Source organism: Dendrobates tinctorius, unplaced genomic scaffold (assembly GCF_039654945.1).
Source record: "Dendrobates tinctorius isolate UK_male_01 unplaced genomic scaffold, ASM3965494v1 ptg000155l, whole genome shotgun sequence".
Taxonomy (NCBI): Eukaryota; Metazoa; Chordata; class Amphibia; order Anura; family Dendrobatidae; genus Dendrobates; species Dendrobates tinctorius.
In genome coordinates, this window is record NW_027361822.1 from 13,214,915 (window position 1) to 13,236,945 (window position 22,031).

Genomic DNA, 22,031 nt, shown 5'->3' on the forward strand with positions numbered 1-22,031 from the left:
ACTGTACTAACAGAAAATGTGCAATCTGCATTTAAACAAAATTTGACCGGTGCAAAAGTATGGGCACCCTTATCATTTTCTTGATTTGAACACTCCTAACTACTTTTTACTGACTTCCTGAAGCACTAAATTGTTTTGTAACCTCATTGAGCTTTGAACTTCATAGCCAGGTGTATCAAATCATGAGAAAAGGTATGTAAGGTGGCCACTTGCAAGTAGTTCTCCTATTTGATTCTCCTATGAAGAGTGGCATCATGGGCTCCTCAAAACAACTCTCAAATGATCTGAAAACAAAGATTATTCAACATAGCTTTTCAGGGGAAGGATACAAAAAGTTGTCTCAGAGATTTAACCTGTCAGTTTCCACTGTGAGGAACATAATAAGGAAATGGAAGAACACAGGTACAGTTCTTGTAAAGCCCAGAAGTGGCAGGCCAAGAAAAATATCAGAAAGGCAGAGAAGAAGAATGGTGAGAACAGTCAAGGACAATCCACAGACCACCTCCAAAGACCGGCAGCCTCATCTTGCTGCAGATGGTGTCACTGTGCATCGGTCAACAATACAGCGCACTTTGCACAAGGAGAAGCTGTATGGGAGAGTGATGCGAAAGAAGCCGTTTCTGCAAGCACGCCACAAACAGAGTCACCTGAGGTCTGCAAAAGCACATTTGGATAAGCCAGTTACATTTTGGAAGAAGGTCCTGTGGACTGATGAAACAAAGATTGAGTTGTTTGGTCATACAAAAAGGCGTTATGCATGCGCTGTATTGTTGACCGATGCACAGTGACACCATCTGCAGCAAGATGATGCTGCTGGTCTTTGGAGGTGGTCTGTGGATTGTCCTTGACAGTTCTCACCATTCCTCTTCTCTGCCTTTCTGATATTTTTCTTGGCCTGCCACTTCTGGGCTTAACAAGAACTGTACCTGTGTTCTTCCATTTCCTTACTATGTTCCTCACAGTGGAAACTGACAGGTTAAATCCCTGAGACAACTTTTTGTATCCTTCCCCTGAAAAGCTATGTTGAATAATCTTTGTTTTCAGATCATTTGAGAGTTGTTTTGAGGAGCCCATGATGCCACTCTTCATAGGAGAATCAAATAGGAGAACTACTTGCAAGTGGCCACCTTAAATACCTTTTCTCATGATTTGATACACCTGGCTATGAAGTTCAAAGCTCAATGAGGTTACAAAACCAATTTAGTGCTTCAGGAAGTCAGTAAAAAGTAGTTAGGAGTTTTCAAATCAAGAAAATGATAAGGGTGCACATACTTTTGCACCGGTCAAATTTTGTTTAAATGCAGATTGCACATTTTCTGTTAGTACAATAAACCTCATTTGAATCCAGAAATATAACTGAGTCCATCAGTTATTAGATATATGAAACTGAAATACCTGTTGCAAAAACCAAAATTGTTATAAAGAAAAAAGGTTAACATTAATAGGGGTGCCCTAGATCAATATAGCAAAATTTCCAATTTTAAAGTAAATATGTCTAAGTCGGAAGCGCTAGACATACATATATCCCCGAATACCTTAGCTAAGCTAAAAAGTACATACCCATTCACCTGGCCAAAACAATATATCAAATATTTAGGTGTAAAGATAGGAAGATCGGATAGAGACCTTTTTCAACAGAATATTCCCCCCCTAATTGCCTCAGTAGAAACCATCATGAAATCATGGAGGGACTCGTATGTGTCGTGGATGGGAAGGAAAAATTTACTGAAGAGCCTAATCTTACCCAAGTTCATATATATTTTCCAAATGCTCCCTATAACCATCCCCAAATCGTATCTTCTTAAAATTAATACATTATTCCGCAGATATGTTTGGAAAAAGCAAAAGCCCCGATTAGCATACAGGACATTAACATTAAACAAATCGAGGGGTGGGATGGGTGCACCAGACATAATGAGGTACTACCAAGCGACAATGCTTACCAGAGTGGTAGACCTGTTGCGGTCTCCTAACAATAAGCAGTGGATTGAGGTGGAGGAAGCCCTAGCACCTTATCCCCTGAGATCCATCCTTTTGGCATATCCTTGTAAAAACATAAACAAAAATCTACCTAATATACACACCAAAGCTACCTTAAAATTATGGAAGGGATTGGTGAAAACTCTAGTTCCCCCTTTGTCCCCCTTACTCAAGTTGGCAGATATAATGCCTCACGCATCTTATTCCCGAGACAATGATGTAATCAAACCCGGTTCCCTGGCAAATGTAGCGGTTGATGACCTCTTGGCGGACGGGGCACTCCCCTCCTTTCAGGAACTGAAGAAGCAACCAGGGCTTTCCAACTTGACCTTTATACAATTCGGCTCTATAAGAGACTCCTTGGCACGGTATCTTTTAGGAGCAGACGTTACCCGCCCACTGACTGCATTTGAGACTCTCTGTGCAACAAAGGATAAACCCAAAAAGATAATGTCGTCTATTTACCAGATTTTAAATATAACTGACTGTTGTCTCAAAAGAGCTTATATAACACATTGGGAAAAGGATTTGGGATTCAAGTTTACCCCAAATCAAATATCACACATTTATAATTCATCTCATGGCCCATCACAATGTGTTAGAGCACAAGAGAATTCCTTTAAAATAGTCGCCAGATGGTATATTACACCACAGCAGAACACTTATTGGCGGACGGGGTCTTCTGCTAGATGCTGGAGATGCTGTGATTCGGAGGGAACATACTTACATATGTGGTGGTCCTGTCCACCCCTGCTGCAGTTCTGGCGACTAGTGGAGGATTATATCGGGGAAATTGTGGGCAAAAAGCTTACATTGACACCGGAGATAGTGCTTTTAAATTTTCTGTCACCGACTGGACATAAAAATACTGCTCTGTTGACTCAACACATTCTTTCAGCAGCGAAACTTTTGATACCTATGAACTGGAAGTCAACTACCATTCCATCTATATCCCAATTGCAAGAGAAGGTAGATATGCTATATCAAGTAGCCAAACTGGCTGCCTTGGTGAATGGCTCACTTTCAGCTTTTGAAAGAGTATGGCACCCATGGACCCGATTCAGATCCATTAGTAGAAGTTGATAAGGCTATGGTGGCCTCCTTGCTTGGCTTTATCAGAGTGGACGAAACCCTTGTTGCCTAGTGTTCCCCTCCCCCCCCCCCCTCCCCTTATTTCCCTTATATTCCACCCCTATATCCCAACTTCTTCCTCTAATTACTTGACCTCCTGTCCCTTTACTCCCTATACTGTTTTTTTTTTTCTTCTCTTTTCTTCTTTTTTGTTCTTCTTCATCTTTGTTTGAAATCATGGCATATGTGATGTAGCAGGGGCGTGTGGATGGGAAGAACCCAGATTTGAACCCAGATAATCCTGCTGCTGGAAGTTCCTTTAAGGCTGTTGGTGTCCTTAAACCTCTATATATCAATAGTTTTTGCCATGAATTGATATTTCAAACTATCTGTTTAACTCCCGAAAAGTGGAATTTGTAGGTTATATAATAATTTTGTAAGCTACCCTGTTGATTGCTTTCTTTCGGATGTAACTTGCAGATTTCAATAAATAAAACATTAAAACAAACAAACAAACATTAATAGGGGTGCCCAAACTTTTACATATGACTGTATTTGTGGGTTTTTCTTTGCAACCTGAACAATTTTCCTGGCATTTGTCACAGGTCACAGGTGAAGATATTAATTCTAGTAGCCATTGAAACCCATTTGTGTCAACTTCTGTCCATGTTATCAGGCCTAAATCACCAGGGTATGTAAACTTTCGATCAGGGTCATTTGGATGTTTTGGGTTGTCATTATGATTTAAAAAGAGAAAACATAGTAGTTTGACAATAAATGGCTTCACCACACCATAAACATGAGTGGAGAAAAAGTTTTGGTGTTATCATTCATATTCTCTGAAAAAAGGCAAAGAAAGCAAAAATTCTGCTGGGGTATGCAAACTTTTGAGCACAACTGTATATCTGGACCCTTTAAAGGGAATCTGTCACCCCATTCTTGCCGTATGAGCTGTGGCCACCGCCATCAGGGGCTTATCTACAGCATTCTGTAATGCTGTAGATAAGCTCCCGATGTAACCTGAAAGATAAGAAAAACAAGTTAGATTATACTGACCGCGGGGTGGGTGTGGTGGGTGCCGCGGTCTGGTCCGGTGCCTCCCATCTTCTAGCGATGACGTCCTCCTTCTGCCTCGGCTCCTGCGCAGGTGTACTTTATCTGCCCTATTGAGGGCAGAGTGAAGAACTGCAGTGCGCAGGCTGTTGTGAGTTCATTTTTCCCTTCACCATTGAGGTCTGATGAACTCCCTCCTCTGGTGAAGGAAGGTAGTGATGCTGATTACCAAACACCTGGGCAGCTAGATGATGACTGGGTGGCTGGAATTGAGGACTGGATATAAGGCTGCCGACGCCCTTCTTCCTGGCTGGTGATTTTCCTGCTGGATTCTTGGAGACCAGTCTGATTCCTGCATCTCAAAGCTAAGTTTTTCTGCTCTGCTTTGTACTCTTCAGTTTTGTTTTTGTTTTGCCTTGTTTTTTGGGAGTTCTGCCATCCCCGGCCGGGGGTGAGCTGAATTCCATTTTTGTCTCTGATCTGTTGAACTTTTGCTCTGTCTTCAGAATATACCTGAGTGCTGATATAGTCTTTTGAAGCCTAGCGACTTCAGGGCCTGTTTTTCCTATCAGTCGGTTTCCCATTTTGATAGGGTTTTTTCGGATGGCAGACAGCAGCTTTCCTATCCTGTCCTATGTAGTTAGCTTGGGCCCCATCATTTGCTCAACCTATCTTTCTATCTGTGTTAGTGTTTTCATCTTGCTTCACCGTCATTATATGTTGGGGGCTGCCTATTGCTTTGGGGTCTGCTCTGGGGCAGTTTAGTTTTTCCCCTTTCTGTCTTTAGGCTATGTAGTTCTCTGGCTGTGATCGAGGGGTCTAGGGCTCCGTAGGAACCCCCCACGGCTACTGCTAGTTGTTGTTGATAGGTCCAGGGGTCTGCAATCCGATAGCTGCCAACCTCTCTGGTTTTTCTGGACTTAGCTGGTATTTTGTTTTTTCCTCCTTCGGTGACTCATCATAACAGCAGGCGCCATGAAAGGTCAGAGAGGTCCTGCGCACTGCAGTACTTTACTCTGCACTCAACAGGGCAGATAAAGTACGCCTGCTCATGAGCCGCAGCAAAAGTAAGGAGGACGTCATCGTATGAAGATGGGAGGCGCCGGACCACCGTGACACCCACCGGACCAACCGGACCCTGGGTAAGTATAATCTAACTTGGTTTTCTTATCTTTCAGGTTACATCGCGGGCTTATCTACATTACAGAATGCTGTAGATAAGCCCCTGATGGCGGTGGCCGCAGCTCATAGAGCAAAAATGGGCTGACAGGTTCCCTTTAATCTGTTTTGCAAGTTCTCACGTTTAGTAGAATAATCAGCACTCACTGGGAAAATTTAAGTGTTTTATTTAGGATGTACAAAAACAGGTCATACAATACAATCTTGAGGAACTGCACACACATTGACAAAATCTAACTGTTCACACAATATGTTCAACAAAGTTCCCCCAGTATGGCTGCACTTGTTGCGATCATTCCAACATAATAACAGATAGACATAACCGGAGAGCTGTTTCTTGTCTTTTGTGAGCTTTAGTAAAGTGGTTGTCCACTACTCGGACAACCTCTTCTCAATCCCTATGTTTCCCCCAGTAAAATAATAACCTATACTTACCTGCGGTGTTGTCTTGGCACTTGCTCTCCTGGGGCACGTGTGACATAATGTCAGCAACTGGCCTTCCTTTCCTACAGACGTAATTGATATCCTGAGGGCGTGAGGTAGCAGTCACACCTCTTACTTTGGATGTCTGATTTGTCCTAAGAAGGGGAGAGTGAAGGTAGGACTGATTATCCGCAGGGATTACATGATCTAACAATGTCACAGAGTCCCAGAAAAGCCAGTGCCAGCACCACTGGAACAGCGCATGCACCAGAGGTGAGTATGTGTTATTGTTTTACTTCAGGGAAACACAGGGATTGAGAAGGGGTTGTCCCGAGTAGTGAACAATTCCTTTTATGTGTCTTTCCATAACCAGGATTACACAGTAGTGAAGAAGACCTCTAGTGAGAACTGCCAGGCCCCTGTGTCTGAGGGATGGGTAAGACCCCTGACCCCAATCACGGGGCCTCCACCTCACCCCCTGAAACATGAGGACATCGATAACCAGAAGATCATAGAACTCACCTACAAGATGATTGAGCTGCTGACTGGAGAGGTGACTGCTGGGAATGCTGGGTCATTATACAGTAACGTTATGAAGGAATCGGGGTGATGACTGTAATTTTATGTACTAGGTTCCTATAAGGTGTCAGGATGTCTCTGTCTATTTCTCCATTGAGGAGTGGGAGTATTTAGAAGAACACAAAGATCTGTACAAGGACGTCATGATGGAGGATCCCCAGCCCTTCACATCATCAGGTAATAGACATAACTAAATACACAGTGACAGTGAAACGAAGCTTCTAGAATGTTCTTTTTAAAAAAAAAAAAAAAAAAAAATCTTATCTTGTTTTACACACTCATATTCTTCACCAACTCCAAACTTTGACACACCTGCGTCGTGTATTAACATTTCCTTAGGCCTCACTTCTGCATCAGAGGTTAACAGTGTTGATGACCTAAAGACCACAAGCACATGTGAAGACCTGTGCACGATCAGCAGCAATCATGCATACACTGTGTGCAGAATTATTAGGCAAATGAGTATTTTGATCATATCATCCTTTTTATATATGTTGTCCTACTCCAAGCTGTATAGGCTTGAAAGCCAACTGCCAATTATGTAAATCAGGTGATTTGCATCTCTGTAATGAGGAGGGGTGTAGTCTAATGACATCAAGACCCTATATAAGGTGTGCTTAATTATTAGGCAACTTCCTTTCCTTTGGCAAAAGGTGTCAAAAGAGAGATTTGACGGACTCTGAAAAGTCAAAAATTGTGAGCTGTCTTGCAGAGGGATGCAGCAGTCTTGAAATTGCCAAACTTTTGAAGTGTGATCACCGAACAATCAAGCGTTTCATGGCAAATATCCAACAGGGTCGCAAGAAGCGTGTTGATAAAAAAAGGCGCAAAATAACTGCCCATGAATTGAGGAAAATCAAGCGCCAAGATGCCATTTGCCACCAGTTTTGCCATATTTCAGAGCTGCAACGTTACTGGAGTATCAAAAAGCACAAGGTGTGCCATACTCAGGGACATGGCCAAGCTAAGGAAGGCTGAAAAACGACCACCTTTGAACAAGAAACATAAGATAAAACGTCAAGACTGTGCCAAGAAATATCTTAAGACTGATTTTTCTAAGGTTTTATGGACTGATGAAATGAGAGCGACTCTTGTTTGGCCAGATGGATGGGCCCAAGGCTGGATCAATAAAGGGCAGAGAGCTCCACTCTGACTCAGACGCCAGCAAGGTGGAGGTGGGGTACTGGTATCATCAAAGATGAACTTGTGGGATCTTTTCGGGTTGAGGATGGAGTGAAGCTCAACTTCCAGACGTACTGGCAGTATCTGGAAGACACCTTCAAGCAGTGGTACACGAAGAAGTCGGTATCGTTGAAGAAAAACATGATTTTCATGCAGGACAATGCTCCATCACATGCATCCAAATACTCCACAGCGTGGCTGGCCAGTAAAGGTCTAAAAGAAGAAAAAATAATGACATGGCCCCCTTGTTCACCTGATCTGAACCCCATAGAGAACCTGTGGTCCCTCATAAAATGTGAGATCTACAGGGAGGGAAAACAGTACACCTCTCGGAACAGTGTCAGGGAGGCTGTGGTGGCTGCGGCATGCAATGTTGATCATAAACAGACCAAGCAACTGACAATCTATGGATGGAAGGCTTTTGAGTGTCATCGTAAAGAAAGGTGGCTATATTAGTCACTGATTTTTCTTGTTTTGTTTTTGAATGTCAGAAATTTCTAAATTTTGTGTGATATTGGTTTACCTGGTGAAAATAAACAAGTGAGATGGGTATGTATTTGGTTTTTATTAAATTGCCTAATAAATCTGCACAGTAATAGTTACCTGCACAAACAGATATCCTCCTAAGATAGCCAAATCTAAAAAAAACGCACTCCAACTTCCAAAAATATTAAGCTTTGATATTTGAGTCTTTTGGGTTGATTGAGAACATAGTTGTTATTCAATAATAAAAAGAATCCTCTCAAATATAACTTGCCTAATAATTCTGCACGCAGTGTATGTCCTATTCTAATGAATAGGACATGCATGTGCACAATACTTGCTGATTGTGCACGTCTTGGCAGGTGTGGAGTCGTAACTCCTTTAAAGCAGATAAAAAAAAATATAATGAAGAGTTAAGTTTGTCTGTAAAAATTGATTTTAATAAGTGTATTTTAAGGTTTCCTCCTAGCATATAATATATGGGATTTATCTATAAGATTTCATAATTATTGTTTGAAGGAAGTAGGAAGCATTGTGCATGTTTATTGAACTACTCTCCTCATGGGCTGACCTAGGAAGAAGGACCATTCTTTTACCTTCACTATTAACCCCTTTACCCCCAAGGGTGGTTTGCACGTTCATGACCCGGCCAATTTTTGCAATTCTGACCACTGTCCCTTTATGAGGTAATAACTCTGAAATGCTTCCTTGGATCCCGGTGATTCTGACACTGTTTTCTCGTGACATATTGTACTTCATGATAGTGGTAAAATTTCATTGATATGACTTGCGTTTATTTGTGGAAAAAAAAACGGAAATTTGGCAAAAATGTTGAAAATGTTAGCAATTTTCCAACTTTGAATTTTTATGCCCTTAAATCACAGAGATATGGCACACAAAAAAACTTAATAAGTAACATTTCCCACATGTTTACTTTACATCAGCACAATTTGGGAACCAAAACTTTTTTTTTGTTAGGAAGTTATAAGGGTTAAAAGTTGACCAGCGATTTCTCATTTTTACACCATTCTATTTTTAGGGACCACATCACATTTGAAGTCACTTTGAGGGCTCTATGTGATAGAAAATACCCAAAAGTGACACCATTCTAAAAACTTCACCCCTCAAGGTGCTCAAAACCATATTCAAGAAGTTTATTAACCCATCAGGTGCTTCACAGGAATTTTTTGAATGTTTAAAAAAAATGAGCATTTAACTTTTTTTCACAAAAAAATTACTTCAGGTCCAATTTTTTTTATTTTACCAATGGTAACCGGAGAAATTGGACTGCAAAAGTTATTGTGCAATTTGTCCTGAGTACGCTGATACCTGATATGTCTGGGGCAAACACTGTTTCGGCGCATGGCAGAGCTCAGAAGTGAAGGAGCGCTGTTTGACTTTTTCACTGCAAAATTGGCTGGAATTGAGATCGGACACCATGTCACGTTTGGAGAGCCCCTGATGTACCTAAACAGTGGAAATCCCCCACAAGTGACCCCATTTTGGAAACTAGACCCCCCCAAGGAACTTATCTAAATATGTGGTGAGAACTTTAAACCCCCAAGGGATTCACAGAAGTTTATAACGTACAGCCGTACAATTAAAAAAAAAACACATTTTTTCCACAAAAATGATCTTTTATTATTAAGTAGCGACGTTTTGGAATGCAGACTTTGATGGAATGGTCTGCGGGTGTCATGTTGCATTTGGAGAGCCTCTGATGTGTCTAAACTGTTGAAACACCCCACAATTGACCCCATTTTGTAAACTAGACCCCCCAAGGAACTTATCTAGATGTGTGGTGAGCATTTTGAACCCCCAAGTGCTTCACAGAAGTTTATAACGTAGAGCCATAAAAATAAAAAAATCATATTTTTTTCCACAAAAATGATATTTTTGCCCCCAGTTTTTTATTTTCCCAAGAGTAACAAGAGAAATTGAACCCCAAAAGTTGTTGTGCAATTTGTCCTGAGTAGGCTGATACCCCATATGTGGGGGTAAACCACTGTTTGGGCGCATGGCAGAGCTTGGAAGGGAAGGAGCACCGTTTGACTTTTTCAACGCAGAATTGGCTGGAATTGAGATCAGACGCCATGTTGCATTTGGAGAGAGTACCTGATGTGCCTAAACACTGGAAACCCCCCAATTCTAACTCCACCCCTAACCCCAACACACCCCTGACCCTTATCTCAGCCCTAACCCTAGCCTAGGGAATATATATTTTTTTAATTTATTTAGTGATTTTTTTTTAGAAATTATTTTTACACTTTTTTTTTCCACTTTATTTTATTGTCCCGGGGGGGATATCACTGTCATGTGTCAGATCGCTGATCTGACAGTTTGGACAGCACTCTGTCAGATCAGCGATCTGACAGACGCTGCTTCAGGCTTTCTCGTGCCTTCTCTCTGCAGGCACTGAGTAAGCCGCCTCCCTGCAGGCCCCCGCGGCCATCTTGGATTTGGGGACCTGAAGGGAAGGAGACCCTCGGAGCAACGCAGCACATCGCGCTGCGCTGGGAGTCTCAGGGAAGCACGGAGGGAGCCCCCTCCCTGCCGATGTTTCCCTAATCCCCCAGTACACTGCGATCATGTTTGATCGCAGTGTGCCAGGGGTGATCCGTGACCACCCCTGACACATAGTGCCGTGTGTCAGCTGACACCCGGCCGCCATCAGCGGCGCCCACCGCCGGGAGCGCTTCTGATCGCTGAAACGTACTATCACGTCACTGGTCATAGGGGCCCGGGTACCGTGGATGGGATATTGCGTCTCATGTCAGAAACGGGTTAATATTGGAGTGTATAAAAATATTGGTGCATTCACATAGGCCATACAAACTGAAGCATGAACTTATGAAGATGTTGGCTTCAAGACGAAAGTGAAAAACTGCTATAGAACAACCTGGTGGCCCAACATCATAATCTACTGGCTCTGTCCTTGATATGACTGTCATGTGTTTTAAGACCAATATCTCAAGATTATATACACATTATATTAATATTTGATGAGCCCACTGATTTAGGCTAGATTTCCCATTATTTAATGCAAATAACCGACTGACCAGCCCCAGACAAAGGATACTGAAAAGAAAATTGGGCTGATTTGAATACTTGATCTATGTATTCTCAAGGGAGACAGTGTGTCTAGCAGCCGTTAAATTTCCACTCCACACTCAAAACAAATATATAGTTAGCCAAACTTAAGTGTTTCTGAGTATAGCGAGATATTCGAAGGGTCAACACCTATACAAAACATAAGTGAAGCATTATTTATTTAACCCCTTTCTGCCATCCCAAGTACTAATCCGTCCATGTGACCTGGCACTGTCATGAACTGGGGGTGTGAGGTTGCCCCCAGTTGTCAGGGATTTATTATATCCCACTTTCCAGTTCTGGTTTAGGAACTTGCAGGTCTCTGGTACTCCCCTTACCCTCAGTTAGGGAATTACACCTAGGATATGTAGTCACCAGAATGGCTGCCTTGCTGTGTACTGGCTATTGGGCACTCTGCAGTGAAGGCGGTATGTATGTGTCCAGTCTCAGGCAGGTAATACACATAAAACCTCCGTTCCTTCACTAGCAGAGTCTCCCACATACCCCAGAACACTTTGCTGCCACCAGCTCCTCATTCTATTTTAAAATAAATATCTGGTTAGGAGCTAACCCACTAGGTAGTGTAAATTTTAGCACGGGGAACGTGGCAGTACGTTATAGAGCAAGGAAAATAAAACTAATTTTATAGATTTACTCCAGAAAATATAGGCAGTGTTTACAAAAATATAAAATGTTACAAATGAGACAAGATACAGTATATACAGACAATTACAAAATAAAATGGATTAAAATAACTTGCATATCTCAGTCAGTGGCACACCTTGTGGAGGAGGGGGGATGGGCACCTTCCCCCAAGGGAAAATGATCTATCAGCACAGCTTCCTAGTTGGCACCCCGGACAAAATGACAACTTTCTAATTGGGCATGCTAGCTTTATACTTTCTTCTGGCTGACCTCACTGGGTGGGTGGAGCTAGGGAATGTACTCCCCTTTTGAAAGTTACTAGAAAAGTTGCTAGAAAACTCATGAGTGCCATAAGTCTGGCTGTGAGGCTCACAGCATGTTAGCAGAAGTATCATGTTATCTCTTGCGAATTTATCTTTCTCTCGATACCAAACATGTCATATCTATGTATTACAGGGAGGCAGGCGCCTGTTTCTCGGTTTCTGGTGAGCGTGGAGGAACAAAAACGCTGTGGTGAATAGCTTTAATGATGTAGATCTCAAAAATATAAGTTTCCTGCTTCTTTGATTATTCTGTGTTATTATATTTGCATTTGAATAGACAAAGGAAAATGTGCATCTAACCTTTTACTTCAGTCTTGAGCCGGTCATACCAGGGTCTCACATTACACAAACCTGGAGTAGCTAGAGGGAGGGGGGAAGAGAGTGCAGCTGCAAGGGGGGAAGAAAAATGAGAAGTTCAGTGTTAACTGCACAACTTTATGGGGGAGGGGTAGCGTGTCATTCAAAAACCAAGGAGCTGCAGCCGATAGCTTTGTATGTGTAATGGAAACCATGGAACACATGGCACAATTTGACTATGAACGTAATAGTACCTCATTGCGATCGGCTGCGCTCATGGGGGGGGTGCGCAGCCAATCGCGGCTGGGTGTCAGCTAATTCTCACAGCTGACACCCGGCACTAGGTGCCAGGAGCTGTCGCAGACTGCTTCCGACACTTTAACCCATGAAATACTGCGATCAAACAAGATCGCAGCATTCCGGGAGCTGGCAAAGGGCTGACGGCCTCTTTGCTTTTGGATCGGAGACCCCGCGGCGTGACGCGGGGTCCCAATCGTTGCCATGGTGAGCGGATGTTGTCAGAACGACATCCGGTTCACCAGAGCTAGGAAACTTGTTGATCATGCGCATTGCATGATCAGCAAGTCTCCCTGTGTCAGTGCAGCTCTGACAGCTTCTATGGTATGCAGATGCTGCTTCATCTGTATACTATAGAAGCGATCAGCATTCAAAAAAATGATTGTCCCATAGTGGGACAAAGTGTAAAAGTTAGGAAAAAGTAAAAAATAAATAAATAAATGTAAAAATATTTGTTTAAAAAAACAATACATATTCTATTACTAAATAAATATTTGAATGAAAAAAAATCTAAAAAATAAAAATACACATATTTGGTATCGCCGAGTAAGCAACGACCCAACCTACAAAAGTATCCCTCTAGTTAACCACTTTAGTGAACACCATTAAAGAAAAAAAAGGGAAAAAACAATGCTTTATCACCCTACTGCCGAACAAAAAGCGGAGTAACACGTGATCAAAAAGATGGATATAAATAAACATGGTACCGCTGAAAATGGCATCTTGTCCCGCAAAAATCAAGCCGCCATAGAGCTCCATCAGTGGAAAAATAAAAAAGTTATAGCTCTCAGAATAAAGCGATGCAAAAATAATTATTTTTTCTATAAAAGTTTTTATTATATAAAAGCGCCAAAACATAAGAAAACCAACATACACTGTGTTCCAAATTATTATGCAAAAAATATTTCCTCATATTTTCTCTAAATTACCTATATGAATTGCTGTCATTGTTATTTTCCAGTCATCTAATATTCTAGTATAATTGCAATGTTTTTGAACAAACTGCCTATGAAAACAGTATATTTTTAAAAATAAGAAACACTCAAAATGCATGTTCCAAATTATTATGCACAGCAGAGTTTTCAACCTTTTTATTTTTATTTTGAACAAAAAAATGGTCAATTCTGAAATTATAAGCATTATCAGCTTATTGCAAAATGAAATCAAACAGTTTTCAAGTCCAAACTTTATTCTAGGTGATGTTACATTTGTACATAGGACCCCTTGTTCGAAAGAAGCTTCTGAACTCTCTCGTCCATTGAACTTGTTAGTTTTTGGATGGTTTGTGCTTCAATTGTTTTGCATGTGGACAGAATACCCTCCCAGAGTTGTTGCTTAGATGTGAACTGCCTCCCGCCATCATAGACACTCCTTTTGATGATGCTCCAGAGGTTCTCAATGGGGTTGAGGTCAGGGGAAGATGGTGGCCACACCATAAGTTTGTCCTCTTTTATGCCCATAGCAGCCAGAGATGCAGATGTGTTATTTGCAGCATGAGACGTTGCATTATCATGCATGAAAATGATCTTGCTGCGGAAAGCACGGTTCTTCCTCTTGAACCATGGCAGGAAGTGCTGTTTTAGAAACTCCACATAAATTATGGAGTTCATCTTTACCCCTTCAGGGATCCTAAAGGGGCCGACAATCTCTCTCCCCATGATTCCAGGCCAAAACATTACTCCACCTCCTCCTTGTTGGCGCCTTAGCCGTGTTTTCATGGGGTGTCCATCAACCAGCCATCCTCCACTCCATCCATCTGGACCATCGAGCGTTGCACGGCATTCATCGGTGAACAAAACAGTTTGGAAGTCAGTCTTCATGTATCTTTTGGCCCACTGGAGCCGTTTCTGCTTGTGTGCAGTAGATAGAGGTGGTCGACAGGATGGCTTGCGCACAGCTGCAAACCTTTGAAGGACCCTGCATCTTGTTGTTCGGGGGACGTTGGAGGCACCAGCAGCTTCTAAAACTTGTCTGCTGCTATGACAAGGCATTTTTGCAGCTGCTCTTTTAACCTGACGCAATTGCCTGTTGGAAAGAGTCCTCAATTTTTCCTTATCAGCACGCACACGTGTGTGCTGGGAATCAGCTACATACTTCTTGATCACGATGAAGTGTCTTGGCAATGTTGATTGTAGTCATGCCTTGACCTAAATACTCCACAATTTGTTGCTTCTCAGCAGCCGACACATACTTTTTCTTTCCCATTTTGGCAAAAAATGTAGGCTGCTTAATAATGTGGAACAGCCTTCTTAAGTAGTCTTGCCTTTATTTGGACACACCATCCAAACTAATTTGCACAGGTATCTGCAATTGCTTTCAGTGATATAAAGAGCCCTGACACACATCACCATCAATGAGTTTAAATGACAAACCAAAAAATTCTAACCTTATCACTCCTAAACTCTTTTTGCATAATAATTTGGAACACAGTTTAAATGAGGTAACTGTAATCTTACTGACCCAAAGAATAAAACTGCCTTATCAATTTTACCACATATGGAACGGTATAAACGCCCCCCCTAAAAAAATTCATGAATTGCTGTTTTTTGCTCATTCTGTCTCCCAAAAATCGGAATAGAGAGCGATTAAAAAAAAGTCATGTGCCTGAAAATGGTACCAATAAAAATGACAGCTCGTCCTGCAAAAAACAAGACCTCATATGACTCATTGGGCCAAAATATGGAAAAATGATAGCTCTCAAAATGTGGTGATGCAAAAACTATTTTTTGCAATAAAAAGCGTCTTTTAGCGTGTGACAGCTGCCAAACATAAAAACCTGCTATAAGGCCTTTTTCACACGTTATGATATTTCCAGTAACGGAGATGTCAGTGTCCGTGTATGTAATACTTGCGGACATGTGTGGCATGCGTGTGCCGCATCAGTACCACGAGGCGCCAGGGAAGAAGCATTACACTAAGCGCTGTTCCCCGGCGCCGCGGGCTGAACACGGCTCTCATTCTCCACTGCTCTGCAGGCGATCGTCGCAAGCAGGGGAGAATGATGACAGTTACATTTAAGTAATAAAAGTGACGGAAGGCGGCGGCTGATGGGACTATTACTCCCATCAGCCTGCCCCTGCTGCTGCTAATAACAGTGACAGCATGAGAATAGAGGGGTCCTCATGCTGTTTTTTTAATTATTTAAATACATAATTTAAAAAAAACGGTGTGGGGTCCCCCCTATTTTTGACAACCAGCCTTGCTAAAGCAGACAACTGGGGGCTGGTATTCTCAGGCTGGTAAGGGGCCATGGATGTTGACCCCCACAAGCCTAAAAATAGCAGCCCGCAGCTGCCCAGAAAAGGCACATCTATTAGATGCCCCAATTATGGCGCTTTGCCCGGCTCTTCCCACTTGTCCTGTAGTGGTGGCCAGTGGGGTAATATTTGTGGGATAGATGTCACCTAAAAGGTGACATCAAGCCCACGGCTTAGTAATGGAGAGGCGTCTATAAGACACCCCCATTACTAATCCTATAGTTTAATTGTAAATAAACACAGACACCCAATACGACTATTAGTAAGCCATGGGCTTGATATCACCTCAAAGGTGACATAAACCCCACAAATATTACCCCACTTGAGACCGCTACAGGGTAAGTGGGAAAAGCCGAGCAAAGCGTCAGAATTGGCACATCTACTAGATGTGCATTTTCTGGGCAGCTGCGGGCTGCTATTTTTAGGCTGGAGGGGTCAATATCCATGGCCCCTTACCAGCCTGAGAATACCAGCCCCCAGTTTTCTGCTTTAGCAAGGCTGGTTGTCAAAAATAGGGGAGACCCCACACCGTTATTTAAATAATTAAAAAAACAGCGTGGGGGCCCCTCTATTTTTGATAACCAGCCTTGCTGAAGCTGACAGCTAAGGGTTGCAGCCCTCAGTTGTGAGTTTTGTCTGGCTGGTTATCAAAAATAGGGGGGAACCCATGCCGTTTTTTGTTTTTTTTTAAATTTAATTACTGTATTTATTTACAGCGCAGGAGCAGCAGATGAATACTCCCATCCGACGCTCCTGCTGTCACTGTTATTAGCAGCAGGGGTGGGCTGATAGGAGTAATAGTCCCATCAGCCACCGCTTGCTGTCTTTTTTTATTACTTAAATGTAACTCTCATCATTCTCCCCTGCTCGTGCCGATCGCCGGCAGAGCAGGGGAGAATGATGAGAGCCGTGTTCAGCACCCGGTGCCGGGGAACAGCATTTACTATAACGCTTCTTCCCCAGTGCCGATGCGTGTCACATGGATGACATCAATGTGTGTTTTGTGTATGCACGTGTGTGTGACGTTTTATGGCCCGTGCTGACATTAAAAAACGGACATGTCAGCGTCCGTGTAAATACTGACATGTGCACAGACCCATTCACTTGAATAGGAAAATAGCGCTCCGTTCCTCCTGAGTCTCTCTGTATGGCTAAGTAGTACTGTACAGCCACATATGGGGTATTGCCACGTTCAGGAGAAATTGTGGGACAAATTTTATTGCCATTTTTACCCACTTCTTGTGTAGAAATGTAAAATCTTTAGCTAAAACAAAATTTTGGTGGTAAAAATTTAGTTATTTTGTCCTCTCTGCCCAATGGTATAAAATTCTGTGACACACCCATGGTGTCGATATGATCAGTGCACCCCTAGATGAATTCATTGAGAGGTGTAGTTCATAAAATGGGGTCACTTATGGGGGGGTCTGCCGTTTTGGCACCTCATGGGCTCTCCCAGTGGGTCATGGCACCTGCAAACCATAACAGTAAAATCTGGTGCTCCTTCCCTTCTGAGCTCTGCCATGCGCCCAAACAGTGTTTTACCCCCACTTATGGGGTATCAGCATACTCAGAACAATTTGCACAATAACTTTTTGGGTCCAGTTTCTTCCGTTACCCTTGGGAAAATAAAAAATTGGGGTTGAAAAGATCATTTTTGTGAAAAAAATATGATTTTTTATTTTTATGGATCTATGTTATAAACTTTTGTGAAGCCCTTGGGGGTACAAAAGGCTCACCACATATCTAGATATGTTTCTTAGGGGGTCTAGTTTCCAAAATGGTGTCAGTTGTGGGGGGTTTCCACTGTTTAGGCACATCAGGGGCTCTCCACACGCGACGTGGTGTCCTATTAATTTCAGCCAATTTTGCATTGCAAAGTCAAACGGTGCTCCTTCCCTTCCGAGCTCTGCATTGCGCCCAAACAGTGGTTTACCTGAATATATGGGGTATCGGCATACTAAGGAGAAATTGCACAACAACTTTTGGGGTTCAATTTCTCCTTTTACCCTTGGAAAAATGAAAAAAATTGGATCTGAATTAATTTTTTTTGTGAAAAAATGTTAAATCTTCATTTTTTTTAAAAACATTCCAAAAGTTCCTGTCAAGCACCTGAAGGGTTAATAAACTTCTTGAATGTGGTTTTGAGCACCTTCAGGGGTGCAGTTTTTAGAAAATACCCAAAAGTGACACCATTCTATCATATAGACCTCTCAAAGTGGCTTCAAATGTGATGTGGTCCCAAAAAAAAATGGTGTTGTAAAAATGAGAGATCGCTTTTTAAATTGTAACCCTTATAACTTCCTAACAAAAAAAACTTTGGTTCCAAAATTGTGCTGATGTAAAGTAGACATGTGGGAAATGCTTTCTTATTAAGTATTTTGTGTGACATATCTCTGTGATTTAAGGGCATAAAAATTCAAAGTTGGAAAATTGCCAAAATTTTCAAAATTTTCTCCAAATCTCAGTTTTTTTAACAAATAAACGCAAGTCTATGTCAAAGAAAATTTACCACTATCATGAAGTTCAATATATCACGAGAAAACAATGTCAGAATCACCGGGATCCATGGAAGCGTTCTAGAGTCATTACCTCATAAAGGGACAATGGTCAGAATTGGAAAAATTGGCCCGGTCATTAACGTGCAAACCATCCTTGGGGGTAAAGGGGTTAATAATTACATTTCCCTGCATGACTAGCAACTGGTATGTAGTTTTTCGTATAGGCATATTACAAAACATTAGTGAAATATTATTCAGAAATGGAAATAAATGCAGTTTTGATTTATTCTTGGCAGATGACTATTACAGGAATTCAGAGGAACATGTGAGGTCTTCAGATTTTAAAGCAGATGACCATGGTGTCATAGAAGATACATATGAAGAGCATGCTATTATCCCAGACACACCTACAGCCCTTCAGAGTAAAGATCTGTCTACTGATCATTTACGAGTAGTTGTTCAAGAAGAAATAAGTCACAATGGAGAATACAGGAAATATTTTACATATAGTTCAGAACTTGTTTCACATGAGAGGATTCACACAGGGAAGAAGAAATTTTCATGTTCAAAATGTGAGAAATATTTTAATTGTAAGTTAAATCTTATTTCACATCAGAAAAGTCACACAGGGGAAAAGCCATATTCATGTTCAGAATGTGGGAAATGTTTTACGAAGAAATCAAATCTTGTTACACATCAGAGAATTCACACAAGGGAGAAGCCATTTTCATGTTTACAGTGTGGGAAATGCTTTACTTATAAATCAGATCTCATTAGACATCAGAGAATACACACAGGGGAAGAGCCATTTATATGTCCACAATGTGGGAATTGTTTTACAAAAAAATCAAGTCTTGTTAGACATCAGAAAAATCACACAGGGGAAAATCTATTTTCATGTTCAGAATGTGGGAAATGTTATAACCAGAAATCAGATCTCATAGCTCATCATAGAACTCACACAGGAGAGAAGCCATTTTTATGTCCAGTTTGTGGAAAAAGTTTTTATAAAAAATCAAGCCTTGTTACACATCAGAGAATTCACATAGAGATGACATTATCAAATTCAAATTATGAAAAATGTTTTACATATAGTTCAAAACGTAATTCACATAAGAAGATTCACACAGGAAACAAATTTTCAACACTTGGGAACCAATTTAACTGGAATTTAAATCTTGTTACACATCAGAACAGTCGCACAGAGGAAAAGCCTTATTCTTGTTCAGAATGTGGGTTATGTTTTACTTGCGTATCAGATCTCATTACACATACACAATTTCACACAGGGGAAAAGCCATTTTCATGTTCAGAATGTGGGAAATGTTTTAACAAAAAATCAAGCTTTGTTAGACATCAGAGAAGTCACACAGGGGAGAAGCCATATTCATGTTCAGAATGTGGGAAACGTTGCAACCAGAAATCAGACCTAATTACACATCAGAGAATTCACACAGGGGAGAAGCCTTTTTTATGTTCAGATTGTGGAACTTCTTTCACCAAAAAATCAAGTCTTGTTAGACATCAGAGAAGTCACACGGGGGAAAAGCTATTTTCATGTTCAGATTGTGGGAAATGTTGTAACCAGAAATCAGATCTCATTGCACATCAGAGGACTCACACAGGGGAGAAGCCGTTTATATGTTCAATATGCAGGAAATGTTTTCACAAAAAATCCAGCCTTGTTACACATCAGCGAATTCACACCGGGGAGATGACGTTAAATATTCTGAATGTGGGAAATGTGATATGACTTTTGTTTTTGTTAGAAAACTCACAAAGGGAAGATATAATTTTTATGTACAACATAAAGCTTGGTTCAGACAATTGTGTGAAAAATTGTACATTTTTCTTCCATTAAAAAAAGGACTATTTATTCATACAATGTCCATAATCGTAGTTTCCATTGCACCATTCCACAGGCTCTGTGCTTCCTTTGGGCAGCTTCCCACCGAGTTACCAGCAAATGCAGGACAAATCGTTTCCAAGGCACCAGAGAGATGATTCTATTCCTTTATTCATCCAAAATGCATCAAAATGACAGATGAAGCTAACATTTTTTGCAGAACACAGAGCCATTTTACAGTGGGTACGGAAAGTATTCAGACCACTTTATATTTTTCACTCTTTCATTGCAACCATTTGGTAAATTCAAAAAAGTTCCTTTTTTTCTCATTAATGTTCACTCTGCACCCCATCTTGACTGAAAAAAACAAATGTAGACATTTTTTCAAATTTACAGTTGTGGCCAAAAGTATTGACACCCCTGCAATTTTGTCAGATAATACTCAGTTTCTTCCTGAAAATGATTGCAATCACAAATTCTTTGGTATTATTATCTTCATTTAATTTGTCTTACATGAAAAAACACAAAAGAGAATGAAGCAAAAAGCAAAACATTGATCATTTCACACAAAACTCCAAAAGTGGGCCAGACAAAAGTATTGTCACCCTCAGCCTAATACTTGGTTGCACAACCTTTAGCCAAAATAACTGCGACCAACCGCTTCCGGTAACCATCAAGGAGTTTCTTACAATGCTCTGCTGGAATTTTAGACCATTCTTCTTTGGCAAACTGCTCCAGGTCCCTGATATTTGAAGGGTGCCTTCTCAAAACTGCCATTTTTAGATCTCTCCACAGGTGTTCTATGGGATTCAGGTCTGGACTCATTGCTGGCCACCTTAGAAGTCTCCAGTGCTTTCTCTCAAACCATTTTCTAGTGCTTTTTGAAGTGTGTTTTGGGTCATTGTCCTGCTGGAAGACCCATGACCTCTGAGGGAGACCCAGCTTTCTCACACTGGGCCCTACATTATGCTGCAAAATTTGTTGGTAGTCTTCAGACTTCATAATGCCATGCACACGGTCAAGCAGTCCATTGCCAGAGGCAGCAAAGCAACCCCAAAACATCGGGGAACCTCCGCCATGTTTGACTGTAGGGACCGTGTTCTTTTCTTTGAATGCCTCTTTTTTTTCTCCTGTAAACTCTATGTTGATGCCTTTGCCCAAAAAGCTCTACTTTTGTCTCATCTGACCAGAGAACATTCTTCCAAAACGTTTTAGGCTTTTTCAGGTAAGTTTTGGCAAACTCCAGCCTGGCTTCTTTGTGTCTCGGTGTAAGAAGTGGGGTCTTCCTGGGTCTCCTACCATACAGTCCCTTTTCATTCAGACGCCGACGGATAGTACGGGTTGACACTGTTGTACCCTTGGACTGTAGGGCAGCTTAAACTTGTTTGGATGTTAGTCGAGGTTCTTTATCCAACATCCACACAATCTTGCGTTGAGATCTCTTGTCAATTTTTCTTTTCCGTCCACATCTAGGGAGGTTAGCCACAGTGCCATGGGCTTTAAACTTCTTGATGACACAGCGCACGGTAGACACAGGAACATTCAGGTCTTTGGAGATGGACTTGTAGCCTTGAGATTGCTCATGCTTCCTCACAATTTGATTTCTCAAGTCCTCAGACAGTTCTTTGGTCTTCTTTCTTTTCTCCATGCTCAATGTGGTACACACAAGGACACAGGACAGAGGTTGAGTCAACTTTAATCCATGTCAACTGGCTGCAAGTGTGATTTAGTTATTGCCAACACCTGTTAGGTGCCACAGGTAAGTTACAGGTGCTGTTAATTACACAAAGTAGAGAAGCATCACATGATTTTTCGAACAGTGCCAATA

At 41.5% G+C, this 22,031-nt stretch overlaps 1 protein-coding gene across 1 annotated transcript in view; it reads left to right on the top strand.

The window, feature by feature from the left end:
* The window catches only part of LOC141051177 (uncharacterized), a 266,826-nt gene that overhangs the window by 83,297 nt on the left and 161,498 nt on the right, over positions 1 to 22,031 (top strand). The window contains exons 7-9 of the mRNA XM_073548042.1: positions 6,080 to 6,259; positions 6,339 to 6,462; positions 18,654 to 20,107. Of these exons, the coding sequence (XP_073404143.1) occupies positions 6,080 to 6,259; positions 6,339 to 6,462; positions 18,654 to 20,107 (1,758 nt within the window). The remainder of the gene's footprint in view (positions 1 to 6,079; positions 6,260 to 6,338; positions 6,463 to 18,653; positions 20,108 to 22,031) is intronic.